Source organism: Gobius niger (genome assembly GCF_951799975.1).
Source record: "Gobius niger genome assembly, chromosome: 9".
Taxonomy (NCBI): domain Eukaryota; kingdom Metazoa; phylum Chordata; class Actinopteri; order Gobiiformes; family Gobiidae; genus Gobius; species Gobius niger.
Window position 1 is genome coordinate 1,871,662 of NC_136860.1, and position 24,528 is coordinate 1,896,189.

The 24,528-nt window shown below is 48.1% G+C and overlaps 1 protein-coding gene across 1 annotated transcript in view; it reads left to right on the forward strand.

Moving 5' to 3' along the window:
* The first annotated feature begins 990 nt into the window (after positions 1-990).
* spegb (striated muscle enriched protein kinase b) overlaps positions 991-24,528 on the forward strand; it is a 46,907-nt gene continuing 23,369 nt past the window's right edge. The window contains exons 1-18 of the mRNA XM_079563005.1: positions 991-1,048; positions 1,384-1,450; positions 3,928-4,462; positions 4,614-4,911; positions 5,799-6,221; positions 6,818-6,961; positions 9,500-9,679; positions 11,953-12,116; positions 12,958-13,046; positions 14,239-14,414; positions 15,907-16,167; positions 18,324-18,482; positions 18,551-18,740; positions 21,183-21,412; positions 21,479-21,598; positions 22,761-22,865; positions 23,066-23,272; positions 24,376-24,499. Coding sequence (XP_079419131.1) covers positions 1,386-1,450; positions 3,928-4,462; positions 4,614-4,911; positions 5,799-6,221; positions 6,818-6,961; positions 9,500-9,679; positions 11,953-12,116; positions 12,958-13,046; positions 14,239-14,414; positions 15,907-16,167; positions 18,324-18,482; positions 18,551-18,740; positions 21,183-21,412; positions 21,479-21,598; positions 22,761-22,865; positions 23,066-23,272; positions 24,376-24,499 — 3,470 coding nt within the window. The 5' untranslated portion in view covers positions 991-1,048; positions 1,384-1,385. The remainder of the gene's footprint in view (positions 1,049-1,383; positions 1,451-3,927; positions 4,463-4,613; positions 4,912-5,798; positions 6,222-6,817; positions 6,962-9,499; positions 9,680-11,952; positions 12,117-12,957; positions 13,047-14,238; positions 14,415-15,906; positions 16,168-18,323; positions 18,483-18,550; positions 18,741-21,182; positions 21,413-21,478; positions 21,599-22,760; positions 22,866-23,065; positions 23,273-24,375; positions 24,500-24,528) is intronic.

Genomic DNA, 24,528 nt, shown 5'->3' on the forward strand with positions numbered 1-24,528 from the left:
TGGGGGCGTTCCTAGGAGGACTCAGGCAAACCTATCCCTAAAATGGCCGCCATCAGAGTTTTTACAGATTACTCAAAAATACGTGAATGTGCCAAGGCAACACTTCAGCCATGTTTTTAATGAGGGAGTGACAGAATAACATGATGGAAAGCTTGAAAAAGTCCATTTTGCAGAATACCCCCCCTTTAAGAATCTTGACCAAAAATCCACCCATAGTAGACCCTGTTTCCATCTCTACACGCATGAATGAGAGTCTGTATCTCCCTCCTTTTGGAGGCGGTGTGTTAAAGGTGCCTGTGCACCCTCACTCACAGCAGGATGTGGGTTAAACCACAGTGAGGCAGATCGTGGCTCTGGGATCAGCTTCTGATCAGCTGCTCTTGATCTGATGAAAGTCGGCCTCACATTCACAGAAAAAGATCTAAATTAGGAAATGGAAAAAGTGGAGCTCTGATGAAGCTTATGATGTGAAGCGCGACATCGTAGCACGGAAATACGCACAGTGATCGCCTTTTCTTCCACAGGTGACTGAAACGGTTACAAATGCAACATAAAACAGACTCTCAGTCGTCCAGAGGCTCCTGATTAAACTTTGTGCAGCCGAGAGTGTGTTCTCTGCACAGTCAGGACCAAGCTGCAGGCACTGGATCTCAGGAATGATCGGTGCCTTTGTGGCTCTTCATAAGATGAAGGTTTAAAGTTTGAGCTCTTGGTCTGTGAGGGGACGGGTGCTTGGTCAGCTTCTGCCCGCTCAGCTGTAGGAGCGAGAGGCGTGTGGTGTGAAGACCTGTTTTTGACCTGGTTTACATGTGGTTTAGACCTGATATGGTTAAATATCTGTAGCTCTACCAAATACAATTTACAAGAGGATGAAGGTGAGTAAGTTTGAGTTATTGTTGGTGCGGCTCAGACTCAGGTTTCTCATGTGGCCCGGATCTAAACCATTCTCAACTTTACGAATGTGCTTTAACGACGGTGTGTTTTCTCCCTTTAGAGTCGGAGTCTGAGGAAGAGGAGGGAGAGGAGCAGGAGGAGCGTCCCGACTCTGGTAACGTTTAACATTTGGTTCATTCATGATAAAAGGTTTCGTCTCGAGGCTCATTTTACCAAACCGGGCCAATCCTTTCAAACCCAGCTGTGGTTTGTACAGGAGGCGACGTAGGACAAACCTGATCCATAAATACAGACGAAGCTGCTCAGTTTATCACCAAACCATCGCTCTCTCAAAGCTACATGTAAACATAATAAGGTCATGTTTAGTTCTGTTTTAGCCTGGTTTCGGTCCTGGTTTAGTGATTTTAAAGCCTCATATTGGTGATGTATTTGTTAAAAGTGTCAGATAAAAGGTTAGTTTCTGTGACTTATTGTGTTTTCTTGTGTCAGTGATGGAAACTGGTGCAGACGTGGACACAACACGACAAGGTTATGAAGATCTCTCCCAAACAAACAGGTACGATTGTATATAAACATTAACATTAAAGGATTATAGTATTTGGGCATAAAAAGCATTAAATATGACTTTGATTATTGAGTATTGGTCTATAGAGATTCACCAATCCAGCTTTTTACTTCTGATACCGATACTGAGGGTTTGAGTATCTGCAGATATCCGATATTAACCGATACCAAGACTTTTTTTTTAAAGATAAAAGAGGTGAATGGTCTCTTTTCTCCAGTATCAGATCAATAAAGTCTGATATTTTCTTGCAAACGACTTGTTACATCGGCCTATGAACAAACCAGTGGAAAAACATTAGAGACACTGGACTTTTCTACTAAGTATCCTTTGGGCTTTTAGGTCACATTAAATCAAACAACTCACAAAAGTGAATCTGATCATTACAACTTTTACAACAGTTATTGTTCAAGAGCATTTCATAAACACTTGGCAGTGGCTTCTTTATTTTATGGTGATTTGCAGAGGTTAAAACTACTGTAGCCACACTGTAAGTCAGCAGGTTCTGAGCCTCAAAGGGATTTACAGCAGGTCCATATTCACTCAGATTTCGGTCCTGCCCACGAAGTCCAGCTCAGAACTAAACGCTCAAATATCCAGAGTCTCATCCAGACGAGTTTTGGAGGTCTGTATATGAACATTTTCCAAACCAGGTCCCAGAGTGGAAAGATCTGAAAACGCCGTTTACGTGGCTCAATGGGCGAGGATCGCGCTTGTTTTGCTGAGCATTGATTCTAATGGGACTTCAAAACGTCCCAAGAACGGCTTAAAGGCCTGGCTCCAAAGAGTTTTCCTTTTTCTAAAAATCGCTTTGACCCATGTGACCAGAGGTGGGAGACTCGAGTCACAGGACTTGAGACTTACTTGACCAAAGCTCCAAAAAGACTTGACTTGACTTGGGACTTGCTGTTTGTGACTCGAGACTTAACTTGGACTTGAGGCCAGTGACTCTCAATGACTCGCTGTGACTTTATAGTTTTTATTTATTTGAGTGAAACTGTCGAAAGAAAAGGATTCATTTCGTAAAAGCGGCGCATCTTTGTTTACATATGGTAATTAGCCACATGCGTGTTCGGTTTCCCCACGGAGCGTCTGATCAATACAGCGTTTAAAGGCAGGAGGAAATACCACGTGTTTCCTTGGATGCATTAAAAGTTTTCTAAAGACAGTGAAGAGGAGGAGATTTACGGACAGGAAAACGTTTGAAACAATGGGCTGGACCTACAGCGCAGACGGAGCCTCCAGAACCACCATGTAAGAGCTGATTCATCAACAGGAATCTCGGGGCTTTTTGATGTTTTAATTCATTCACACAAAGTTTACAGGATTTAGAGGCTAGTTTACGCATCCGCCACAGCCCAGTGACAGCGGGACTGAAGGCTACGCGGAATCTACTTTGAGCAGGGGCGAATCCGAGTATACAGGGGCTGGGGCAGTACAGGGGAACCACTGACAGAAAAACTGCCAGAAACTAACAAAAATAAAAATATTATTTTATATTTATGTTTCAGACTGCAGGGAAAAGCAGCTCATGTTTAAAAGACTTGGTTTCATTTTTTTTAAGTCCCCCCCCGGGCCCCCTTCCTTAAAATGCTGTCCCGGTAATTTTGTACATAGACTGGAGCATTTAAAATATATATAGTTTGAATTTTTTGGTGATTGAATATTAATTAAACTTTAAATCCAAATCTATGAGATTTTAAAAAGTTTGATTTTAGCCTAAATGTTCAAAATCGCTGTATCTTGAGAAAGCACTTGTTATTTTCTAGATTAAACACATTTTGAAAAGTAGACACGCTGGCGTTTGTGACTTGCCGGCTAAAGCAAGACTTGACTTGACTTGACTTGACTTAACCCATGACCGATTGACTTGGACTTGCTTGGGACTTGCATTTAGTGACTTACTCCCACCTCTGCATGTGACCCATGTGACCACGCTGGGGGAGGTGAAATATTTTAACCACGCTAGTTTTTGTTTATCAGCATGAAATTTCAAAGCATTTTCAGTGCATTGACTGGTTCCAGAGCCTGTCAATCAAGCTCTGGAGCTCTGTGGAGGCTCCGCCCACCCCATGAGTGCAGGGCTTCCCGCCTTTTGCCCTTTTAAGGAACAGGCTGCGCATTAAGGTTCACACAGGACTCTGGGGCTGAATGGGACCCGCTCATCTTTATTATATTATATCTATGACGTGGTTCCATTCTCTCTACAACCTTTACTGTAACGATGACCTGTTGTCCATAATCTACTGACCTGAGACTGAGTTTTACTCCGCTCCCCTGCTCCACGACGGTCCGCGAGCCTCAGGAGACAAACCACAGCAGAGTTCTAGTCACATGACCCCGTCATCACCGTCGTCATGGAGACAAACCCTGACTTATTCCTTTATATGGCCCTGGTATCAGTGCGATGTGTCCCGTCTTTAACACATGTCCCGTGCCTTTGCTAAAGTCTCCTCTGGTTTCCGTCTCAGGGACTCTCCTTCGCAGGTGCTGCCCCCGCCCTCCCCTCGCCCGGGCAAACGCGCGCCCTCCTCGCCCATGCCCTCTCGCTCCAACACTCCGCTCGGCTTACGTAAGAAGCCCGCGGCGCCCACAGACTACCAGGACACGGTGCCCGGCGAGTTCGAGGAGAAGGTGAAGTCGTCCCGGTCCGCCCTGCCTCAGGACGCTCGGCCGCAGACGCCGCTCAGCGAGTCCCGGCGGGAGGCCAGGCCCTCCCCCAAACTCACCCGCGCCAGCTCCAAGGTGTTCGAGAAGGTGCGCGGGCTGGAGGAGAGGAGGCGGAGCTTAGACATCCCCGAGGGCTCCGTGTCGGGCCGGTCCTGGGCCGGGTTCAACCGCGCCGGCTCCGTGGACTCGGACGACGGAGGGAGTCGGCTCGGCATCTCCAGGGAGAGCTCCAGGGAGGATCTACGGGAGGCGCTGAAGGAGGATGCGGCCGAGAGGAGGTCCATGTTCAGGCAGAGAGCGGCGTCACTGGAGGATAAACCCAGATACTCACAGAAGGTAAGTCTGTGACTCCGGGCCAGGGTCAAGGGTCAAGGTTATTCATACAGAAACATCTCCAGAAGATAAAGAACTAAAAGCTGAACCCCAAAGGACCAGGCCTGTGTGGAAGAACAAACCTGACACTGTGGCGTCTGATTCTCCTTCACAGGTGCAAGACATCGAGAACAAGTTCACGGAGGAGCTGCAGCGGATCAAGAAGCTGGTGGGCAAACCGCACATGAAGAAGTCCTTCTCCACGGAGCAGCTGACCCTGAAGGCCAAACAGCGACAGCCGCTCCGCAAAATCGAGCCCATCCCTCCACAGGTTCTGCAGAAGCTTCAGGAGCGAGAGCGCGCGCAATGGGCCAAAGAGCAGCGCGAGAAGGAGCTCCAGCAGACGCAGGGCGGCGGAGGAGGAGGTCTGGGGAGTCGGCTCGGAGACGTCCCGGGACCGCCCGAGCCCAGAGGTGAGACTATGTCCAGTTTATCTCCAGTGTCAAGAAATGGGGAAAACGTGGAAACATTTGAAAATGGGGACAACAAAGGGTAAAAAATGGAGGGAAACGTTGGCGATAAACAGGAAATAATGGGGAAAATTAGGAAACAATTGGTAAAGACTGGGGAAAACAAGGGAAAAATGGGGGAAATGAGGGAAGAAACTATGGTTAAAAGTGGAAAAAATGGGTGAAAACAATCAGGAAAAACTGCATAGATGATGCAGAGCTGTTATAATGTCACTCCCACCTAAGGGTAAGTTCATTAAAGAGAAAGGCAAGAAATGACGGCTTCCAATATAACCAAAATGGCTGACCCCTGTTTGGTTGCCTAGCAGCCACGTAATATACTTTATTGTTTGGACAGTCATGGTGCACGTTGTCTACGATAAAGTTCACTTTTATTCTTCCATTCATTTTTATATGGTGCTCTGAAGGGGGCGCTATCGTGCTCATTTTCAAATGTCCTGTATCACAACATGTGGGCTAATGACGAACGATTCAGGTGACAGTGAAATCAGTCACAGTACGTGCGAGTTATGGGATGGCGTTTCATCTGGAGCGACCGAGGAGTCGCTGCGTTCACGCCGAGGACGAGCTTGTTCAAATGAATTATTTAAAAGTATCATTAGAAAATGGGTGCAATAGCGCCCCCCCTTGGAGCAAACAGAAAATAACCCGGGATGATTAAGTTTGGTGGGGCAGCGCCGTGGTCATTGCGGCGGCGCCGTGGTTAACTCTGATGTTTGTAGCGGCTCCACCGTCGTCATGGAGATGTGACATGTGTTCACCGTCGTCATGGAGATGTGACATGTGTTCACCGTCGTCATGGAGATGTGACATGTGTCTCTGTCCCCCAGCCCTGCCTGAGTCCATGCAGCTGTCGGATTTACCGGGCCAGCGGGCGCTGGGCGGGTTGACCCGGGTCAGCCCGGTCACAGAGGTGGCCCAGAGGTCGTCGTCGCCGCTCGTGCACCAGCTGGACCCCGTGCGTAAGGTGGACAAGAGGCCGCCCAGCCCGCTGGTGCAGAGGGGGGACGACTCGGGCAGACGGACGCCCATCGAGGTGGCTCTGCGGAGGCTGGAGGCCCGGCCCGAGAGCCCGCTGGTGCAGAGGCGAGACCCGCTGCCACCGCCGCCCAAACCGCCCCGCGCCGGGCCCGAGGAGCGCCCGCCGGAGGGGGTGAAGGTGCCCCGCATCGTGGTGGAGGAGGAGGAGCGAGCGGCGCCGCAGAAAACACAGAGGAGGAAGAAGAAGGTGCGGCCCATGTCTCCAGAACAAGGTGAGGCCTTCAGCTCTGGAGGAGCAGAGGAGGACTCTTCAGCTTCATGAAACACTCTGAGGAGAACTCTGAGCAGAAGGAGAACGAGGAGAAGAGAACGTGTCGTGATCGGCCTGGAGACTAGACTGGAGTCGCTGCAGGTCACAGAGACGTCTCCAGGAAGTCTCAGTGAAGACAGGTTCAAGTTCAGTGGAGAGACCACTCAGAGACTTTTCTAGTCTCTGAGTGGTCTCTGTGAGACGTTTCTGTGACCTCCTCGGTCTGACACTGAGGAGATCTCACACAGTCCGGAGTCTCCCTGAGAGCTCCCTGGAACATAACTCTATTGTGTGTTTATTCAGTAAAACAAATCTAAGCAAGAATATTAACATGAAGAAGTAAATGGAGAATAAATAACATTATACAGTTATTTATTGAATATGATGAACTTTATTTAAATATAATAACACAGTGTTAAACATTAGACAGATGCCCCTGAAGAGTTCATCTATGAACATTTTAACCAGTAACTTTAACCAGTGAAATAATAAATAATAAAGTGCTAAAGAATATGTGTTTAAAGTGATAAATGTGAATAATGAGCCGCTCCTGCTCAGACTCGTCCGACGACTCGTACGTGTCGGCCGGCGAGGACCCGCTGGAGGCGCCGCTGTTCGAGTTCCCGCTGCAGGACGTCGTGGCGTTTACCGGCGCCGACGCGGCGCTTAAATGCATCATCACCGGCACGCCCACGCCTGAAGGTACCGCCCCTTTAACCTGCAGATGTTCTAAAGGTTCTAAAGGTTCTAATGCTGCTGTGCTCTGTGTGTGGGAGGTCAGAGGTTAAAGGTCAGATGTTCTAAATGCTCCTCAGAGGTTAAAGGTCAGATGTTCTAAATGCTCCTGTGCTGTGTGTGTGAGGTCAGAGGGTAAAGGTCAGATGTTCTAAATGCTCCTGTGCTCAGTGTGTGTGAGGTCAGAGGTTAAAGGTCAGATGTTCTAAATGCTCCTGTGCTCAGTGTGTGAGGTCAGAGGTTAAAGGTTAGATGTTCTAAATGCTCCTGTGCTCAGTGTGTTTGAGGTCAGAGGTTAAAGGTCAGATGTTCTAAATGCTCCTGTGCTCAGTGTGTTTGAGGTCAGAGGTTAAAGGTCAGATGTTCTAAATGCTCCTGTGCTCAGTGTGTGAGGTCAGAGGTTAAAGGTCAGATGTTCTAAATGCTCCTGTACTCAGTGTGTGAGAGGTCAGAGGTTAAAGGTCAGATGTTCTACATGCTCCTGTGCTCAGTGTGTTTGAGGTCAGAGGTTAAAGGTCAGATGTTCTACATGCTCCTGTGCTCAGTGTGTTTGAGGTCAGAGGTTAAAGGTCAGATGTTCTAAATGCTCCTGTGCTCAGTGTGTTTGAGGTCAGAGGTTAAAGGTCAGATGTTCTAAATGCTCCTGTGCTCAGTGTGTGAGAGGTCAGAGGTTAAAGGTCAGATGTTCTAAATGCTCCTGTGCTCAGTGTGTGTGAGGTCAGAGGTTAAAGGTCAGATGTTCTAAATGCTCCTGTACTCAGTGTGTGGGAGGTCAGAGGTTAAAGGTCAGATGTTCTAAATGCTCCTGTGCTCAGTGTGTGGGAGGTCAGAGGTTAAAGGTCAGATGTTCTAAATGCTCCTGTGCTCAGTGTGAGGTCAGAGGTTAAAGGTCAGATGTTCTAAATGCTCCTGTGCTCAGTGTGAGGTCAGAGGTTAAAGGTCAGATGTTCTAAATGCTCCTGTGCTCAGTGTGAGGTCAGAGGTTAAAGGTCAGATGTTCTAAGGCTGTATCCGAATGTCCACCCTACTCCCTAACCCCTCATTCACTACATAGGCCCGCACTATATAGTCACTATATACTCACTGATTCTGTTGGCGATTCGGACACAAGACACGACTTTCTCCGCGCTGCGTGACGTCACGCGCGCTGCGGCTGCAGATATGTGTTTTTTTAGTTTTTTTATATGAATTTATTTATTGTTACAAACGTTTATTTTATGAAAGAGAACGACTGTTTTGGCACTTTTACAGGCGTTACTATCATCAAAAAAAAGGAAAAAAAAAAAAAAGTCACCCCAGCGTGAGCTCAGAGACGCCGAAAGTCGGTCACTGGCAGGTGTCCGAACACCAGCAGATTGAGTGACTACATCTGATAAAAGTTCGCGAAACTCCGGGAATAATGTATTTCTGCGATAAAGACCAACCAGACTCATGAGACAGTGGAATATTTATGGATTAATAGAGTCAGATACGCTTTTACTTCACATGGATTTTACATGAATGGATTATTCGAGAGGAGGCTGTCGGTCATTTAACAGCGCAAGCTAAAGGTTAGCAGCTAACGTTAGCATCTTTTCACCGTAACCGTTTATATTTTGGTCGTTTATTCATGAGAAACACAAACACACGACTGAAACAGCTGATTTACTTCAGTCGTGTTGTTTAGTTCAAAGACCTGTCTCTGTCAGGCTCTTCTCCGACTCTCGCAATGCATTGTGGGAAATATTGACCCGTTTAGTGACCATCGATGCTCACTACTTTTCCAGATGCATTGTGGGAAATTTCGAGTGCACTACTTTTTTCTCTCTGGACATTCGGACACCCCTACAACATGTGACCACTATATAGTCACTATATAGTCACTATATAGGGAATAGTGTGGACATTCGGATACAGCCTCTATGTTCCTGTGCTCAGTGTGTTTGAGGTCAGAGGTTAAAGGTCAGATGTTCTACATGCTCCTGTGCTCAGTGTGTTTGAGGTCAGAGGTTAAAGGTCAGATGTTCTAAATGCTGCTGTGCTCAGTGTGTGGGAGGTCAGAGGTTAAAGGTCAGATGTTCTAAATGCTCCTGTGCTCAGTGTGTGGGAGGTCAGAGGTTAAAGGTCAGATGTTCTACATGCTCCTGTGCTCAGTGTGTGGGAGGTCAGAGGTTAAAGGTCAGATGTTCTACATGCTCCTGTGCTCAGTGTGTGGGAGGTCAGAGGTTAAAGGTCAGATGTTCTAAATGCTGCTGTGCTCAGTGTGTGGGAGGTCAGAGGTTAAAGGTCAGATGTTCTAAATGCTCCTGTGCTCAGTGTGTGGGAGGTCAGAGGTTAAAGGTCAGATGTTCTACATGCTCCTGTGCTCAGTGTGTGGGAGGTCAGAGGTTAAAGGTCAGATGTTCTAAATGCTCCTGTGCTCAGTGTGTGTGAGGTCAGAGGTTAAAGGTCAGATGTTCTAAATGCTCCTGTGCTCAGTGTGTGGGAGGTCAGAGGTTAAAGGTCAGATGTTCTACATGCTTCCAGTGTGCTGGTTCAAAGACTCCGTGGCGCTGACCTCGGGCCTGAACCTCACGGTGAAGGTGGAGGGCGAGCGCCACAGCCTCCTCATCAGAGCCGTCAGAGCCGCCAACGCCGGCCTGTACCGAGTCTCCGCCCACAACCAGGTGGGCAGCGCCTCCAGCTCGGCCACGCTCTCCGTCAAAGGTGAGGGACACAAGCAGGACCGTCCGGAACTCCGCTCACAGCCAATAGTGTGCCCCGTGTGGCTGTAGTGAAGCTACGCGAGTGTGTTTACTCCGCGATGAAAGGATGAAGCTTAGAGATGGAGAGGGGAGGAAAGCAAAGCAAGCATGCTAGCGTTAACCGTGAGCTAACGGCTAATTAGCGTCTATGCTAACGTCTCTTAACTCCCGCCTGAACCGAGAGGATCTTTATCCTCACGTCATCAGATTTTTTTCCATCATTTTTTTGTTCGGTATTCAACTCATTTTTGTAACTTTTTTGTCATTTTTTCATCAATTTTTTTTCTTTTTTTTCCTTTATCAAATTTTTATCAAATTTTTGTAATTTTTTTGTCACATTTTTGTCACATTTTTGTCGTTTTTTCTTCAATTTTTCATCACTTTTTAGAAATGTTCTCTCACTTTTTTGTCACATTCCCATCATTGTTTTAATCTCAGTTTTGTTGCTATTTTCTCACCTTTTTTCCAGAAGCTTTTGGATTGGGGTAAAGCCAAACTGGAGAAAATGTGCTCGGTTCAGGTGGGAGTTTAGGGGTTGACTAAGCATCACAAAATAACTCTTGGCAGTTAAACAGATGGTAAATTAGATCGTTTCTACAAAGGTACAGGCTGCGGTTTAAGACACAGCTGAGGTACAGACGTCGGTCTGACTGACGTCTGTGTAGGCTCTCAGTCGCACAGGAGTTTCCCATCTTCAATGATGGTTCTTGAGTCAGCGGCTGTAACATCGTCTTCAGCTTTAGTGTTGCTGACGAAGCCTTTTGGATGAAGAGGCTTAAACGACAGAGTCCAGGCGACGACTCAAGAACCTTCATTGAAGATCGGTCGAACTGACGAAAAGGGATATTTCAGGATGTTTGTCACAGGGCCTCATTTCCTCGTTATCCAGAGTGTTGCTGGAGATAATTTTTTTTGTAATTCATGCAGTTCTTATGTTTGAAGAGTTTCGTGGCGCTAGGCTAGTGCAAGGCTAGTGCATGTCTATGGTATCAGCTAGCCTGCATTAAAAACAGTGTGACCCGCTCCACAGAGCACCTGAGGCAAATCACTTATAACACCAGACTAACCATATAAATGTCTGTGTCCATAGAATCATGTCTGGAATATAACTGACCTGCATCACATGAATGATCGCATTTTGAGGGACTATTTTCTAGCAGATCACTCCACCGCCGCATAGCTTATACAACCACGAAGCTGATGCTGCTCAAATATAAGGTATTTTAAATGATTCTATGGACACAGACATTTATATGGTTAGTCTGGCCTCCGAGATCGGGTGAGGAGCTCAGTTACCCGGGAGGAGCTCGGAGTAAAGTCGCTGCTCCTTCACGTCGAAAGGAGCAGCTGAGGGGCTCGGGCATCTGTTCCGGATGCCTCCTGGTCGCCTCCCGCGGGAGGTGTTCCAGGCATGTCCTAGTGGGACAAGGCCTCGTGGAAGACCCAGGACACGGTGGTGGGACTATGTCTCCGAGCTGGCCTGGTGTCGCCTCGGGGTCAGAACAGCTGGAGGAGGTGTGTGTGGATCGGGAAGTTTGGGCATCTCTGCTGAGACTGCTGCCCCGGATAAAGCGGAAGAAAATGGATGGAAAATGGATGGATAGTCTGGCGTTATAAGTGATTTGCCTCAGGTGCTCTGTGGAGCGGGTCACATTGTTTTTAATGCAGGCTAGCTGATACCATAGACATGCACTAGCCTTGCACTAGCCTAGCGCCACGAAACTCTTCAAATATAAGAACTGCATGAATTACAAAAAAAAAATATCTCCAGAAATCAGCAACACCAGCAGCACAACAGGATAGAAGCAACAACTGAACACAGATAAACTTAGGTCAGGTACAACTTTCATTTTATTTCACGGTTTGTAGTTCGCCGCTGACCACAGGCGGAGGAGGCGGGACCTGGTGTATCATTTCCATTTTCCTAAAAGTGAACACTCAGACAAAGCCTCAGATTCCTGTTGTGTCTCCTCTTTCTCCTCGCTCTGGTTTATTCTTGTATTGTCCTCTCGCTCCGTTTTATTCCTGTGCCATAACTCTGAACTCTATAGTTTCCATAGCAACCGAGCATCTCTCTCCTCCGGCTCGCGGGAAACAGAGGCCGTTGTTTAAACACCACAGAACTGTTCAAACACCGAACCACAAAACTTTCCTTCTCTTTAATGGCCTCCAGTTTTCAGTTTCCTCTCTCTTCACAGACTTCACTGATGTCTTTCCCTTTGCTCCGTCCTCCAGAGAACGCTCCGGCGCTGAGGGGGAACCTGGGGCTGCCCCGGGACATGAGCAGCCCCATCACCTCAGACGAAGAGTACCTGAGCCCCCTGGAGGAGGCGCTGGAGCCGGCGGCCGAGTCGGGACGAGGGCTGGACCCGCGCTTCAGACAGCCCCCCGCCTTCCTGGTGAGAGACATGAAGTACAGATACTACGGGTCAAATGTTACTGCAGTATCTGTACTCCCACCTTCGGGCAGTTGGACGCACTTGGACACAAGGGGGCGCCCTTCCAACCTCCTCAGTGTAAATGTGAACTGACTTTCTCCAGAGTTAGACTTTAGGTCAGACATGAGTCACAGTAACGTGAGGCTAAATACAGTGAGCTCTTTGTTTCCAGTAAAAAGGCTGAGGCCTCATTGCTCTTCAGGCACAGACTGAGAAGTGAAGAAGGAAGTCATGGAGCTTCTGCTTTAGAACATTACACTTCTGCTGGATATAAGAGTTATATTATATTCTGAAACTCAAAAATATGGTAAAAACAACAACAAATATAGGAGATATTATAATTACAATTACAGAAAACAAACATAATTGATGTTTATAAAGGTTGAAGAAATATTCATATATATGACCTGCTGTAGGGTCCAGCACAAGTGTAATGTTCTAAAGCAGAAGCTCCATGACTTCCTTCTTCACTTCTCAGTCTGTGACTGAAGAGCAATGAGGCCTCAGCCTTTTTACTGGAAACAAAGAGCTCACTGTGTTTATTGTCATGTTCCTGTCACTCATGTCTGACCTAAAGTCTAACTCTGAAGCCAATCAGATCACAGAGACTCAGAGTGGGCGGGGCTTAAATGTGACCAAAGTGGCCAAGATCCAAGATCTGAGACTAAAATGATTAAACCCAGGGCTTAAGAGCTTAACTGAAAACACTAAAACAATGAGTGAGAAATAGTAAAATGAGCTCATGTCTTTGTTGAAATGTCGTCATGTTTATGATGTTTTAAAAAGTCGATCTTTCTCTCAGACGACGCTGAGCGACCAGTCGGTGATCGAGGGGCAGGAGGTGTCCATGTCTGTGCGGGTCTGTGGTCAGCCCAAACCCATGCTCTACTGGTACTGTTCACACGCACACGCACACACACACGCACGCACACACACACGTTATTACGTCTGTCTACTTCCCTCATCACAATGTCTGTGAATTGGTCAAAACCCCAGAAACTCTTTGAAAACTTGTGTTGATGAGACGTTACTTTTTGACATAGGGCCATAATTCATGCAGTTCTTATGTTTGAAGAGTTTCATGGCGCTAGGCTAGTGCAAGGCTAGTGCATGTCGATGGTATCAGCTAGCCTGCATTAAAACAGTCTAACCCGCTCCACAGAGCACCTGAGGCAAATCACTTATAACACCAGACTAACCATATAAATGTCTGTGTCCATAGAGTCATTTAAAATACCTTATGTTTGAGCAGCATCAGCTTCTTGGTTGTATAAGCTACGCAGCGGCGGCGTGATCTGCTAGAAAATAGTCCCTCAAAATGCGATCATTCATGTGATGCAGGTCAGTTATATTCCAAACATGATTCTATCGACACAGACATTTATATGGTTAGTCTGGTGTTATATGTGATTTGCCTCAGGTGCTCTGTGGAGCGGGTCACACTGTTTTAATGCAGGCTAGCTGATACCATAGAAATGCACTAGCCTTGCATTAACCTAGCGCCACGAAACTCTTCAAATATAAGAACTGCGTGAATTACAAAAAAAATATCTCCAGAAATCAGCAACACTCTGGATAACGAGGAAATGAGGCCCTATGTCAAACATCCTGAAACATCCCTTTAAGTTCCCATGGGAGTCCGTCCTCTTGGTCAGATGATGCTCCAGACTGTGGTCCAGACTGTGGTCCAGACTGTGGTCCAGACTGTGGTCCAGACTGTGGTCCAGACTGTGGTCCAGGTGTGTTTGAAAGGATAATGTCAGACCTCTCGCTGCAGCTGCAGGACTCCCCCGGCTCACGTGGACATCAGAGCCGAGGCCTGACGTCGGTGCGGGTCCGGGAGACTCTCTCCTCCAGTTTCCATGACGACGGGAGACTCCGGTCGCCATAGAAACTGGGGATGTCCTCCGGTTTGAACTTTTGATGGGTTTATTTATCCGGAGGGTTTCCCAAACAGAGGTGCTTGCTATGAGCTGTGATTGGTCGACGGGCGTATTTGGGGGCGGGGTTTAGCGAAAGGTCAAATATGTTCTGGACCCTGAGCCACTGCCTGAGTGAAGAACGTTTCCATCTCTGTTCCCAGGCTGAGAGACCGGGTGACGGTGAAGTCGGGCGCTCGCCACGTGGTCCGAGAGCGAGACTCCGACACCTTTGAGATGACCATAAAGTCTGCGCAGAAGTCCGACTCCGGGATCTACACCTGCAAGATCATCAACGAGTACGGCACCAAGCAGTGTGAGGCGGCGCTGCAGGTCAAAGGTACAACTCTGCTCTTCCTCGTCTCTAACCTCCCTGTCCTCGCTCCACAGCGCCCCCGGTGGAGCCCCCGGTGGAGCCCTCCCTGGCCGTGGTGCTTGTTCTCTCCTCTTCCTCGTCTCTAACCCCTCTCCTCGCTCCACAGCGCCCCCGGTGGAGCCCTCGCTGGCCGTGGTGCTTGTTCTCTCCTCTTCCTCGTCTCTAACCTCTCTCCTCGCTCCACAGCGCCCCCGGTGGAGCCCTCCCTGGCTGTGGTGCTTGTTCTCTCCTCTTCCTCGTCTCTAACCTCTCTCCTCGCTCCACAGTGCCCCCGGTGGAGCCCTCCCTGGCCGTGGTGCTTGTTCTCTCCTCTTCCTCGTCTCTAACCTCCCTCTCCTCGCTCCACAGCGCCCCCGGTGGAGCCCCCGGTGGAGCCCTCCCCGGCCGTGGTGCTTGTTCTCTCCTCTTCCTCATCTCTAACCTCTCTCCTCGCTCCACAGCGCCCCCGGTGGAGCCCTCCCTGGCCGTGGTGCTTGTTCTCTCCTCTTCCTCGTCTCTAACCCCTCTCCTCGCTCCACAGCGCCCCCGGTGGAGCCCTCCCTGGCCGTGGTGCTTGTTCTCTCCTCTTCCTCGTCTCTAACCTCTCTCCTCGCTCCACAGCGCCCCCGGTGGAGCCCTCGCTGGCCGTGGTGCTTGTTCTCTCCTCTTCCTCGTCTCTAACCTCTCTCCCCGCTCCACAGCGCCCCCGGTGGAGCCCTCGCTGGCCGTGGTGCTTGTTCTCTCCTCTTCCTCGTCTCTAACCTCCCTCTCCTCGCTCCACAGTGCCCCCGGTGGAGCCCTCCTTGGCCGTGGTGCTTGTTCTCTCCTCTTCCTCGTCTCTAACCTCCCTCTCCTCGCTCCACAGCGCCCCCGGTGGAGCCCCCGGTGGAGCCCTCCCCGGCCGTGGTGCTTGTTCTCTCCTCTTCCTCGTCTCTAACCTCTCTCCTCGCTCCACAGTGCCCCCGGTGGAGCCCCCGGTGGAGCCCTCGCTGGCCGTGGTGCTTGTTCTCTCCTCTTCCTCGTCTCTAACCTCTCTCCTCGCTCCACAGCGCCCCCGGTGGAGCCCTCGCTGGCCGTGGTGCTTGTTCTCTCCTCTTCCTCGTCTCTAACCCCTCTCCTCGCTCCACAGCGCCCCCGGTGGAGCCCTCGCTGGCCGTGGTGCTTGTTCTCTCCTCTTCCTCGTCTCTAACCTCCCTCTCCTCGCTCCACAGCGCCCCCGGTGGAGCCCTCCCTGGCCGTGGTGCTTGTTCTCTCCTCTTCCTCGTCTCTAACCTCCCTCTCCTCGCTCCACAGCGCCCCCGGTGGAGCCTCCGGTGGAGCCCTCGCTGGCCGTGGTGCTTGTTCTCTCCTCCTCCTCGTCTCTAACCTCTCTCCTCGCTCCACAGCGCCCCCGGTGGAGCCTCCGGTGGAGCCCTCGCTGGCCGTGGTGCTTGTTCTCTCCTCCTCCTCGTCTCTAACCTCTCTCCTCGCTCCACAGCGCCCCCGGTGGAGCCCTCGCTGGCCGTGGTGCGCCCGGTGCGGGACCTCACGGCTAAAGCGGGGGACACGGTGCTGTTCGAGTGCCACGTCCTGGGCCCCAAAGACACGGACGTGGACTGGCTCTCGGACGGGCGGCTCATCCAGCCGGCGCTGCTCAACTGTAAGATGCACTTCGACGGACGGTGGTGCCGCCTGCTGCTCAACTCTGTGCACGAGGACGACTCCGGGACCTACATGTGCAAGATCAGCTCCGCCAAAGGTAAAACAAACACTTCAGACTTGAGGTTTGCTGGGCCTTCGTTGGTGAAATGTGAAACAGCTGGACTTACATTTAAACGTGAAGCTTCCCCAGCTCTCACACGCCGGCAGTTTCACTGTCCGCTCTGCAAACACAAACACAAATGATGACCCTTACCTTCAGGTCTTTGTAACGATGAATTAGAGCTGGGCAATATATCGGAAAAACTGCTATTTCCAATGTCCAGAAAAGTGGAGAGGGGGGGAGAATGAGGGGGAAATAGGGAAATAGTAAAAAAAAGAAATTATGAAGAAAAAGTGGAAGAACAATGAGGGAAGAAACTGGAAAAAAAGAATTGAAAAAGGGAGGTAACAATGGAGAAACGTGGGAACAATTGGGTCGAGGGAGTGGAAAATATAGTGGAGAAAATGGTAAAATAAAATAAAAACATGGGAAAGAATTGGGGAAAAAAGCAGGGAAAAATGGGGTGAAAATGGAGAAATGAAGGGAGAGGATGGGGGAAAATGGGGAATAGATTAGAAAAAAATTAAAATAGGGGGTAGATACAGTAGATAGATAGATGGATAGATAGATAGATAGATAGATAGATAGATAGATAGATAGATAGATAGATAGATAGATAGATAGATAGATGGATAGATAGATAGATAGATAGATAGATAGATAGATAGATAGATAGATAGATAGATAGATAGATAGATAGATAGATAGATAGATAGATAGATAGATAGATAGATAGATAGATAGATAGATAGATAGATAGATAGATAGATAGATAGATAGATAGATAGATGACAATGATCTAAGTCAGGGGTGCCCAAAGTTCATTCTCAGTGGTTAATATGGGTGCAGTACACTTTTTGACCACCAGCGTCAAATTGGGGGCGCTGTTTCACTCCTTTCACAAAGTTAAGGAAACATTGTTGTGGTGTCTTAGCGTTTATCAATTACAGAGCTTTGTAGCATCAACTTTCACAGTTTTCCAACTTTTATTGCAAAGGTTGTTGGCGTCAACATCAGTATATGTTAAAAACTGACTTATAAAAGAATTGATGCTGAACTGACACTTTCAAAATAATCTAATGTGGCATTTTCTTTGAGTTAATGAATGAATGAGGTAAAGTTACTGTAGGTGCTGCAGATACAGGTGTGTTTTTTTTTTTCTTACATTTTGCACTAAATTGCTACAATTGTTGATTTTGTTTTACTAACACTAGGCTTTTGCCATAGTTTGCATGGATAGAATCAAAGGCAAATGTAGGCTATTGGAAAAATAAAAAGTAAATAAAATAAAGTAACTATTATTATTTGTAGTTATATGTGTTTCGTGCTTGACATCACCGTGTTTGGTCCGCGACTCACAGGCACTTTTTCATTTTGGCCTTGGAGACAAAAAAGTTTGGGCCCCCCTGATCTAAGTGATGTATGTACGACTCTAAGTCTATGTCGCTTGTATAGAAAGGGAAAGGCCCCGTACCTCAGATGTAACGTTATAACAGCGGCTTTGTGGTTTAAATGGGTTACTGGTTGAATTGAATCGTGTACACGGGTCAGTTTCGATAATTTTGTCAATATCGCCCAACGATGCATGCAAGGAAGTGCACTTTCCAACAACATGGTGGAAAATGCAGAAAACAATAAATATCCATAGTTTGTTCAGCTCAGACCTAAAGGAACCATCAGATTTAGTCAGAAAATGAAACAAGAGAACTCGGCTAACCCCGCCTGAACTGAGCACATCTGCTCCAGTTTGGTTTTACCCAAATCTAAAAGCTTCTTGAAGAAAGTGAATAACAAAAATGAGATGAAAAAGTGACACAAATGTGATAAGAAGTGGCAACAAAGTTTAAATGAGTTTTGTAGGTCTTAGCTTTCAAATGAGGCGTTATACTGGGGCTTTTACCTTTTAAATTTGGGGAAGATGAACCGGGGGAAATGCACTTGGTTAAGGAGGGGGTTCAGAGGTTAAATCAAAGCAGCTGAACATTTCAACAACAGGCGTTTCTCCAGAGCCAAAACCAAACCTGGAGACGTCAGCCATTTTGTTTGTGAGGAAGTGTTCAGCTGTGTCGATCTGTTAGCTTTAGTCAGAAACGTCTGTGCATGAACATCTGACTTGGTTCCACACTGCAGACGTCCCTCTCCTGTTCCCTCAGAGGAGGTGACGTCGAGCGGGAAGCTGAAGGTGCTCCCGTCCATCGAGCCGCTCTTCACCAGGAAGCTGGACGTGCTGGAGGTGATCGAGGGACGCAACGCCCGCTTCGACTGCAAAGTGAGCGGGACGCCGGCGCCCAAAGTCGTCTGGAGCCACTTCGGTGAGAACCAGCTTTTTCACACAGAGCGGTGAAGATGAGCCCGCTCCTCACGTTCCTCTCCTGTGCAGACCAGCCTCTGGTGGAGAGCGAGGACGTGCGGATCCTGCAGGAGGGCGGCCGGCACTCGCTCGTCCTCTCTCACGTTTCCAACGACGACGAAGGCTTCTACACCGTCATCGCTCGCAACGGCCACGGCGAGGCCGAGAGCTCCGCAGAACTCTACATCCAGGAGCCGCGGCCGGCCATCTCCTCACAGATGTAACTATCTATGTCTCTGACGAGTCACACACGGGTCAGAGAAGATCATCCGCTAATGATCTCACAGCGGAGAAGATCATCCTCTAATGATCTCACAACCGAGAAGATCATCCTCTAATGATCTCACAACCGAGAAGATCATCCTCTAATGATCTCACAGCGGAGAAGATCACTAAGCATTCAGTACCATGCAAACAGTTACATAGTAGAAACAAGAGGTCTCTTATGTACAGTAAGTCTTACGGGTCGGAATTATAACAATAAGGAAATAAGAATTAATAAAAATAGAAAAAAAAACTAACAGGCTATATAAAAAGTGGAATATCGAGGTGTAAAGTTACAGTCTAGTGCAGGATGTCAATAAGTGATACTGGTACAGGGAATAAAGTGCAGCTGATACAGAGATTATTACACGTTTGCACAGTGGTTATTGCACATGTGACTTTACAGTCTTGTTCAGTCTGAGCAGTGTGGATGAAGGACCTGAGGGTGCCTCAGTCTTCCACTGAAAGAGCTGCTCAGCTCCTCTACAGGCCGGTGCAGTGGGTGGGAGGTGTTATCCATGCTGGAGGTGAGCTTGGCTAACACCCTCCTGTCCCCCAGGGGGCAGCCCAGGACGGAGCTGGCCCTCCTGTTCTTGTTCCGCTCTGTGCGGCCCAGGGCCCAGCAAAACGGCAGCGCAGTGGAGCAGAGGCTCCACAGAGTCATAAAGAGGCTGACTCTGAAGGACCTCAGTCTCCTCAGAAGGACCTCAGTCTCCTCTGAAGGACCTCAGTCTCCTCTGAAGGACCTCAGTCTCCACTGAAGGACCTCAGTCTCCTCTGAAGGACCTCAGAAGGACCAAAGGCTGCTTCCGAAACGGTCAGATTGCTAAGAGCTCTTACGCCAAACTGGATGTGCGTCAGCGTCCGCCATGGCAAGTTGCCTCCGAATTGGTAAGTCAGTTAGGAAGTAGTTAGGAAAAGGAGCCTTGATGCTAACTATCATGTCCACTTTAGCATAGGGACCTCTGATGCTAACTATCATAGCCACTTTAGCATAGGGACCTCTGATGCTAACTATCATAGCCACTTTAGCATAGGGACCTCTGATGCTAACTATCATAGCCACTTTAGCATAGGGACCTCTGATGCTAACTATCATGGCCACTTTAGCATAGGGACCTCTGATGCTAACTATCATGGCCACTTTAGCATAGGGACCTCTGATGCTAACTATCATAGCCACTTTAGCATAGGGACCTCTGATGCTAACTAACCAGTGATTAGGAGCTATGTGCCATCCCACAAGCCACTGCGCCAAATCCCCCCACCCCCCTCGCCCCCACCCTCGAGTGATTCATGCGCAACCACTGTTGATTGACAGGAGCACATTTAATAATAAAAATAATAATAATCAAAAAGTAAGATTCTGCACAAGCCAAACTTTATAAAGTGATAAATCCATGTTGTCGTCCCCACAGCTCAGTCACATGTCAGTGTTAAAGAGGAAACTCAGGAAACAGATTAAATGCTTTTGTTTTCATTTAGTAGAAACTTAAGCCACATGGATCATTTGCTGCTGTCGCTTTAAGAAACAGCTGCTGAAATAAAATAAGACTAAAGGGAAATGTTTGGATCATTTGGATTTATTTTTCTCCTTAAATGTCTTTGTTTGGACACTATGTTGTTGTTGGACACTGTACACTAGGGGGCGACATGCACTTTTGTTTGGCCTGCACTCCACCAATAACTTTAAAGAAGAAGAAAAGCAGCTGTTGGTGATGTCACTTCCCTTTCCCCTGTTTAAGGACGGACGGATTGTGCAAATTCTGCCAAAGGTTTAGTTCACTAACTGCATAGAGGTCTAACAGTTGACCCCATGAAAGGTTAAGGAGTTAGTTGCTAGTGTTAATGCTTAGAGGCTACAATTTGATGGTTTCGGATTGAGCCTCAGTCTCCTCTGAAGGACCTCAGTCTCCTCAGAAGGTGGAGGCGAGTCTGGCCCTTCTTGTTGGTCCAGTTTATTGTTGAGGTGAACACCCAGATACTTGAAACTGTCCTCCTCCTCAATGTCCTCCCCCTGGATGTTCAGCGGTGTGTGTGATAGTGTCTTCCTCCTGACATCCATCACCATCTCCTTCGTCTTACTGGTGTTCAAGCTCAGGTGGTTGCGCTCACACCGGGTTCTCCAGGTCGTTCCCCTCAGACACACAGCCCACGATGGCGTTGTCCGTGTTGTGTGTGAAGTCCGATGTGTAGATGGTGAAGAGTAACGGTGAGAGGACGGTGCCCTGAGGGGCCCCGGTGCTGCAGACGACCACCTCAGACTCACAGCTGCAGGAGTTTTCCATTTAGCACTAAACTCTCTCAGTGAACAACAGTCATATAATAATAAATCCTTAGAAACGGTCCTGTTTAAGTACTTCTTGTGCCGTAGTATTGAAAGTCCTCCTTGTCTCAGGGCGAAGCTGGAGAAGATGCCGTCCATCCCGGAGGAGCCCGAGGTGCCAGAGTCTGAGATGGAGCGCTTCACCATGCCGGACTTCACCAAACCGCTGTTCGACCTGGACGTGGTGGAGGGTCGCGAGGCCGTGCTCAAGTGCCGCGTGGCCGGGCTGCCCTATCCCGCCATCTGCTGGTTCCACAACGGCCAGCGCATCGAGAGCACGGAGGACCGCAAGATGATGCAGTGTGAGTCCCGGGACGGCTCCGTGTCTCTGGGCTCCTGCTGGTGCTTACTCTGACTCTCTGTTTCAGACCGGGACGTGCACAGCCTGGTCATCAAGTCCGTCTGCCACTCGCACGGAGGCGTTTACAAAAGCGTCATCTCCAACAAGGTGGGGAAGGCCACGTGCTACGCCCACCTCTACGTCACAGGTTCGTGTCGCTGTGTGAACATGTACAGGACGCAATACACACATTAAAACCTCAGATATACAGATATATATATCCTGCAACTTATTATCGTCAGGAGGTGTCAGTGCTGAGCCCTGGTCTGTCTGTGTTAGCCGCTAATGCTAAACTCTGACTGTGTTAGCCGCTAATGCTAAACTCTGACTGTGTTAGCCGCTAATGCTAAACTCTGACTGTGTTAGCTGCTAATGCTAAACTCTGACTGTGTTAGCTGCTAATGTTAAACTCTGACTGTGTTAGCCGCTAATGCTAAACTCTGACTGTGTTAGCCGCTAATGTTAAACTCTGACTGTGCTAGCCGCTAATGCTAAACTCTGACTGTGTTAGCCGCTAAAGCTAAACTCTGTCTGTGTTAGCCACTAATGCTAAACTCTGACTGTGTTAGCCACTAAAGCTAAACTCTGACTGTGTTAGCTGCTAAAGCTAAACTCTGACTGTGTTAGCCGCTAAAGCTAAACTCTGACGTGTTAGCCGCTAATGCTAAACGCTGACTGTGTTAGCTGCTAATGTTAAACTCTGACTGTGTTAGCCGCTAATGCTAAACTCTGACTGTGTTAGCCGCTAATGCTAAACTCTGACTGTGTTAGCCGCTAATGCAAAACTCTGACTGTGTTAGCCGCTAATGCTAAACTCTGACTGTGTTAGCTGCTAATGTTAAACTTTGACTGTGTTAGCCGCTAATGCTAAACTTTGACTGTGTTAGCTGTTAATGTCAAACTCTGACTGTGTTAGCCGCTAATGCTAAACTCTGTCTGTGTTAGCCGCTAATGCTAAACTCTGACTGTGTTAGCCGCTAATGCTAAACTCTGACTGTGCTAGCCGCTAATGCTAAACTCTGACTGTGTTAGCCGCTAATGCTAAACTCTGACTGTGTTAGCCGCTAATGCAAAACTCTGACTGTGTTAGCCGCTAATGCTAAACTCTGACTGTGTTAGCCGCTAATGCTAAACTCTGACTGTGTTAGCCGCTAATGCTAAACTCTGACTGTGTTAGCCGCTAATGCTAAACTCTGACTGTGTTAGCCGCTAATGCTAAACTCTGACTGTGTTAGCCGCTAAAGCTAAGCTCTGACTGTGTTAGCCGCTGATGCTAAGCTCTGACTGTGTTTGTTTCCGTTCCCGCTCAGACATCCTGCCGGACCCTCCGGACGGCTGCCCCGTGGTCGACTCCATCACCGGGAAAACCATCTCCCTGAGCTGGAAGAAGCCGCGCAGACTCGACCCCTCCATCGGTAACTCCGGTGTTTCCTCTGTGGGCTGTGGGGTAACGTGTGATTAAAGCCTTGTGTCCCCCCCCCTCGCCGACCCCCCTGTGGGCTGTGGGGTAACGTGTGATTAAAGCCTTGTGTCCCCCCCCCTCGCCGACCCCCCTGTGGGCTGTGGGGTAACGTGTGATTAAAGCCTTGTGTCCCCCCCCCTCGCCCCCCCGCAGACCCGAGCTCCCTGATGTACGCCATCCAGCAGCAGGCCCTGGGCTCCATCCAGTGGACCATCATCGCCTCAGGCCTGAAGGAGACCAGCTTCACCATCCAGACCCTCAGCAAGGGCGTCCGGTACAGCTTCAGAGTCCTGACCATCACCAGCAAAGCCTTCAGCAAACCGTCTCCAACCACGGAGCCCATGCAGCTGCTGGACAGAGGTACTACTACTACTACTACTTATACTACTGCTACTACTATTACTGATACTACTGATACTACTACTACTACTTATACTACTACTACTACTACTGATACTACTACTGATACTACTACTGATACTACTACTACTACTACTACTACTACTACTGCTACTACTACTACTACTACTACTACTACTACTACTACTACTTATACTACTGCTACTACTGCTACTACTACTACTACTACTGATACTACTACTGATGCTAATGCTACTGCTGCTACTACGATAACCTCACCTTCAGCAAACCGTCTCCAACCACGGAGCCCATGCAGCTGCTGGACAGAGGTACTACTACTACTACTACTACTACTACTACTACTTATACTACTACTACTACTGCTACTACTGCTGCTGCTACTGCTACTACTACTTATACTACTTATACTACTGCTACTACTACTTATACTACTTATACTACTGCTACTACTACTGCTACCACCACTACTACTACTACTACTACTCTGCAAAATTACAATATCAATGTCAAAAAATGTGTCAAAATGTTTTTTTAAAAAGAATTTAAAAATTGGGGAAAAGAGTAAGAAATGGGGGGAAAATAGTGGGAAAATGGAGAAAAAATGGAGGAAGAAAATAAGGTTGAAACAAGGGAATAAAATGTGGAAAATAGGCTAAAACCATTTGGGGAAAATATGGAACAATATGGGAAAAATTGGGGAACATATTTGGAAAAAAATAGGCAATAAATAGGAAAGAAAACGAGAGAAAATAGGACAAAAAAATTGATTTGAGAAAAAAATAGGGTATGAAATAAAGGGGGAAATTGGGAAAAAATTGGGGTGGAAAGTATTTTGTCTGTTCATCCATCATCCTTGTTCATCCAGAAAGTCACAAAAATATTGAGAACTTGGCCCTGTCCTTCTTTCCGCTCTGACGAGTTCTGTGATTTGTGTGATTTGTGTGATTTGTGTGACTTGTGTGACTTGTGTGATTTGTGTGATTTGTGTGACTTGTGTGATTTGTGTGATTTGTGTGACTTGTGTGATTTGTGTGATTTGTCTCCTGTGAGGTTCTCCTCGGTAACGTCCGCTCCGTCCTCAGGTCCGTATCTGACCGAGGCTCCGGTGATCACAGATAAACCGGACGTGGTTTATGTGATGGAGAATCAGTCTGTGACCATCACCGTGACCATCAATCACGTCAACGCCGCCGCCATCTGGAAGAGGTACTACTACTGTTTATATATACTATATA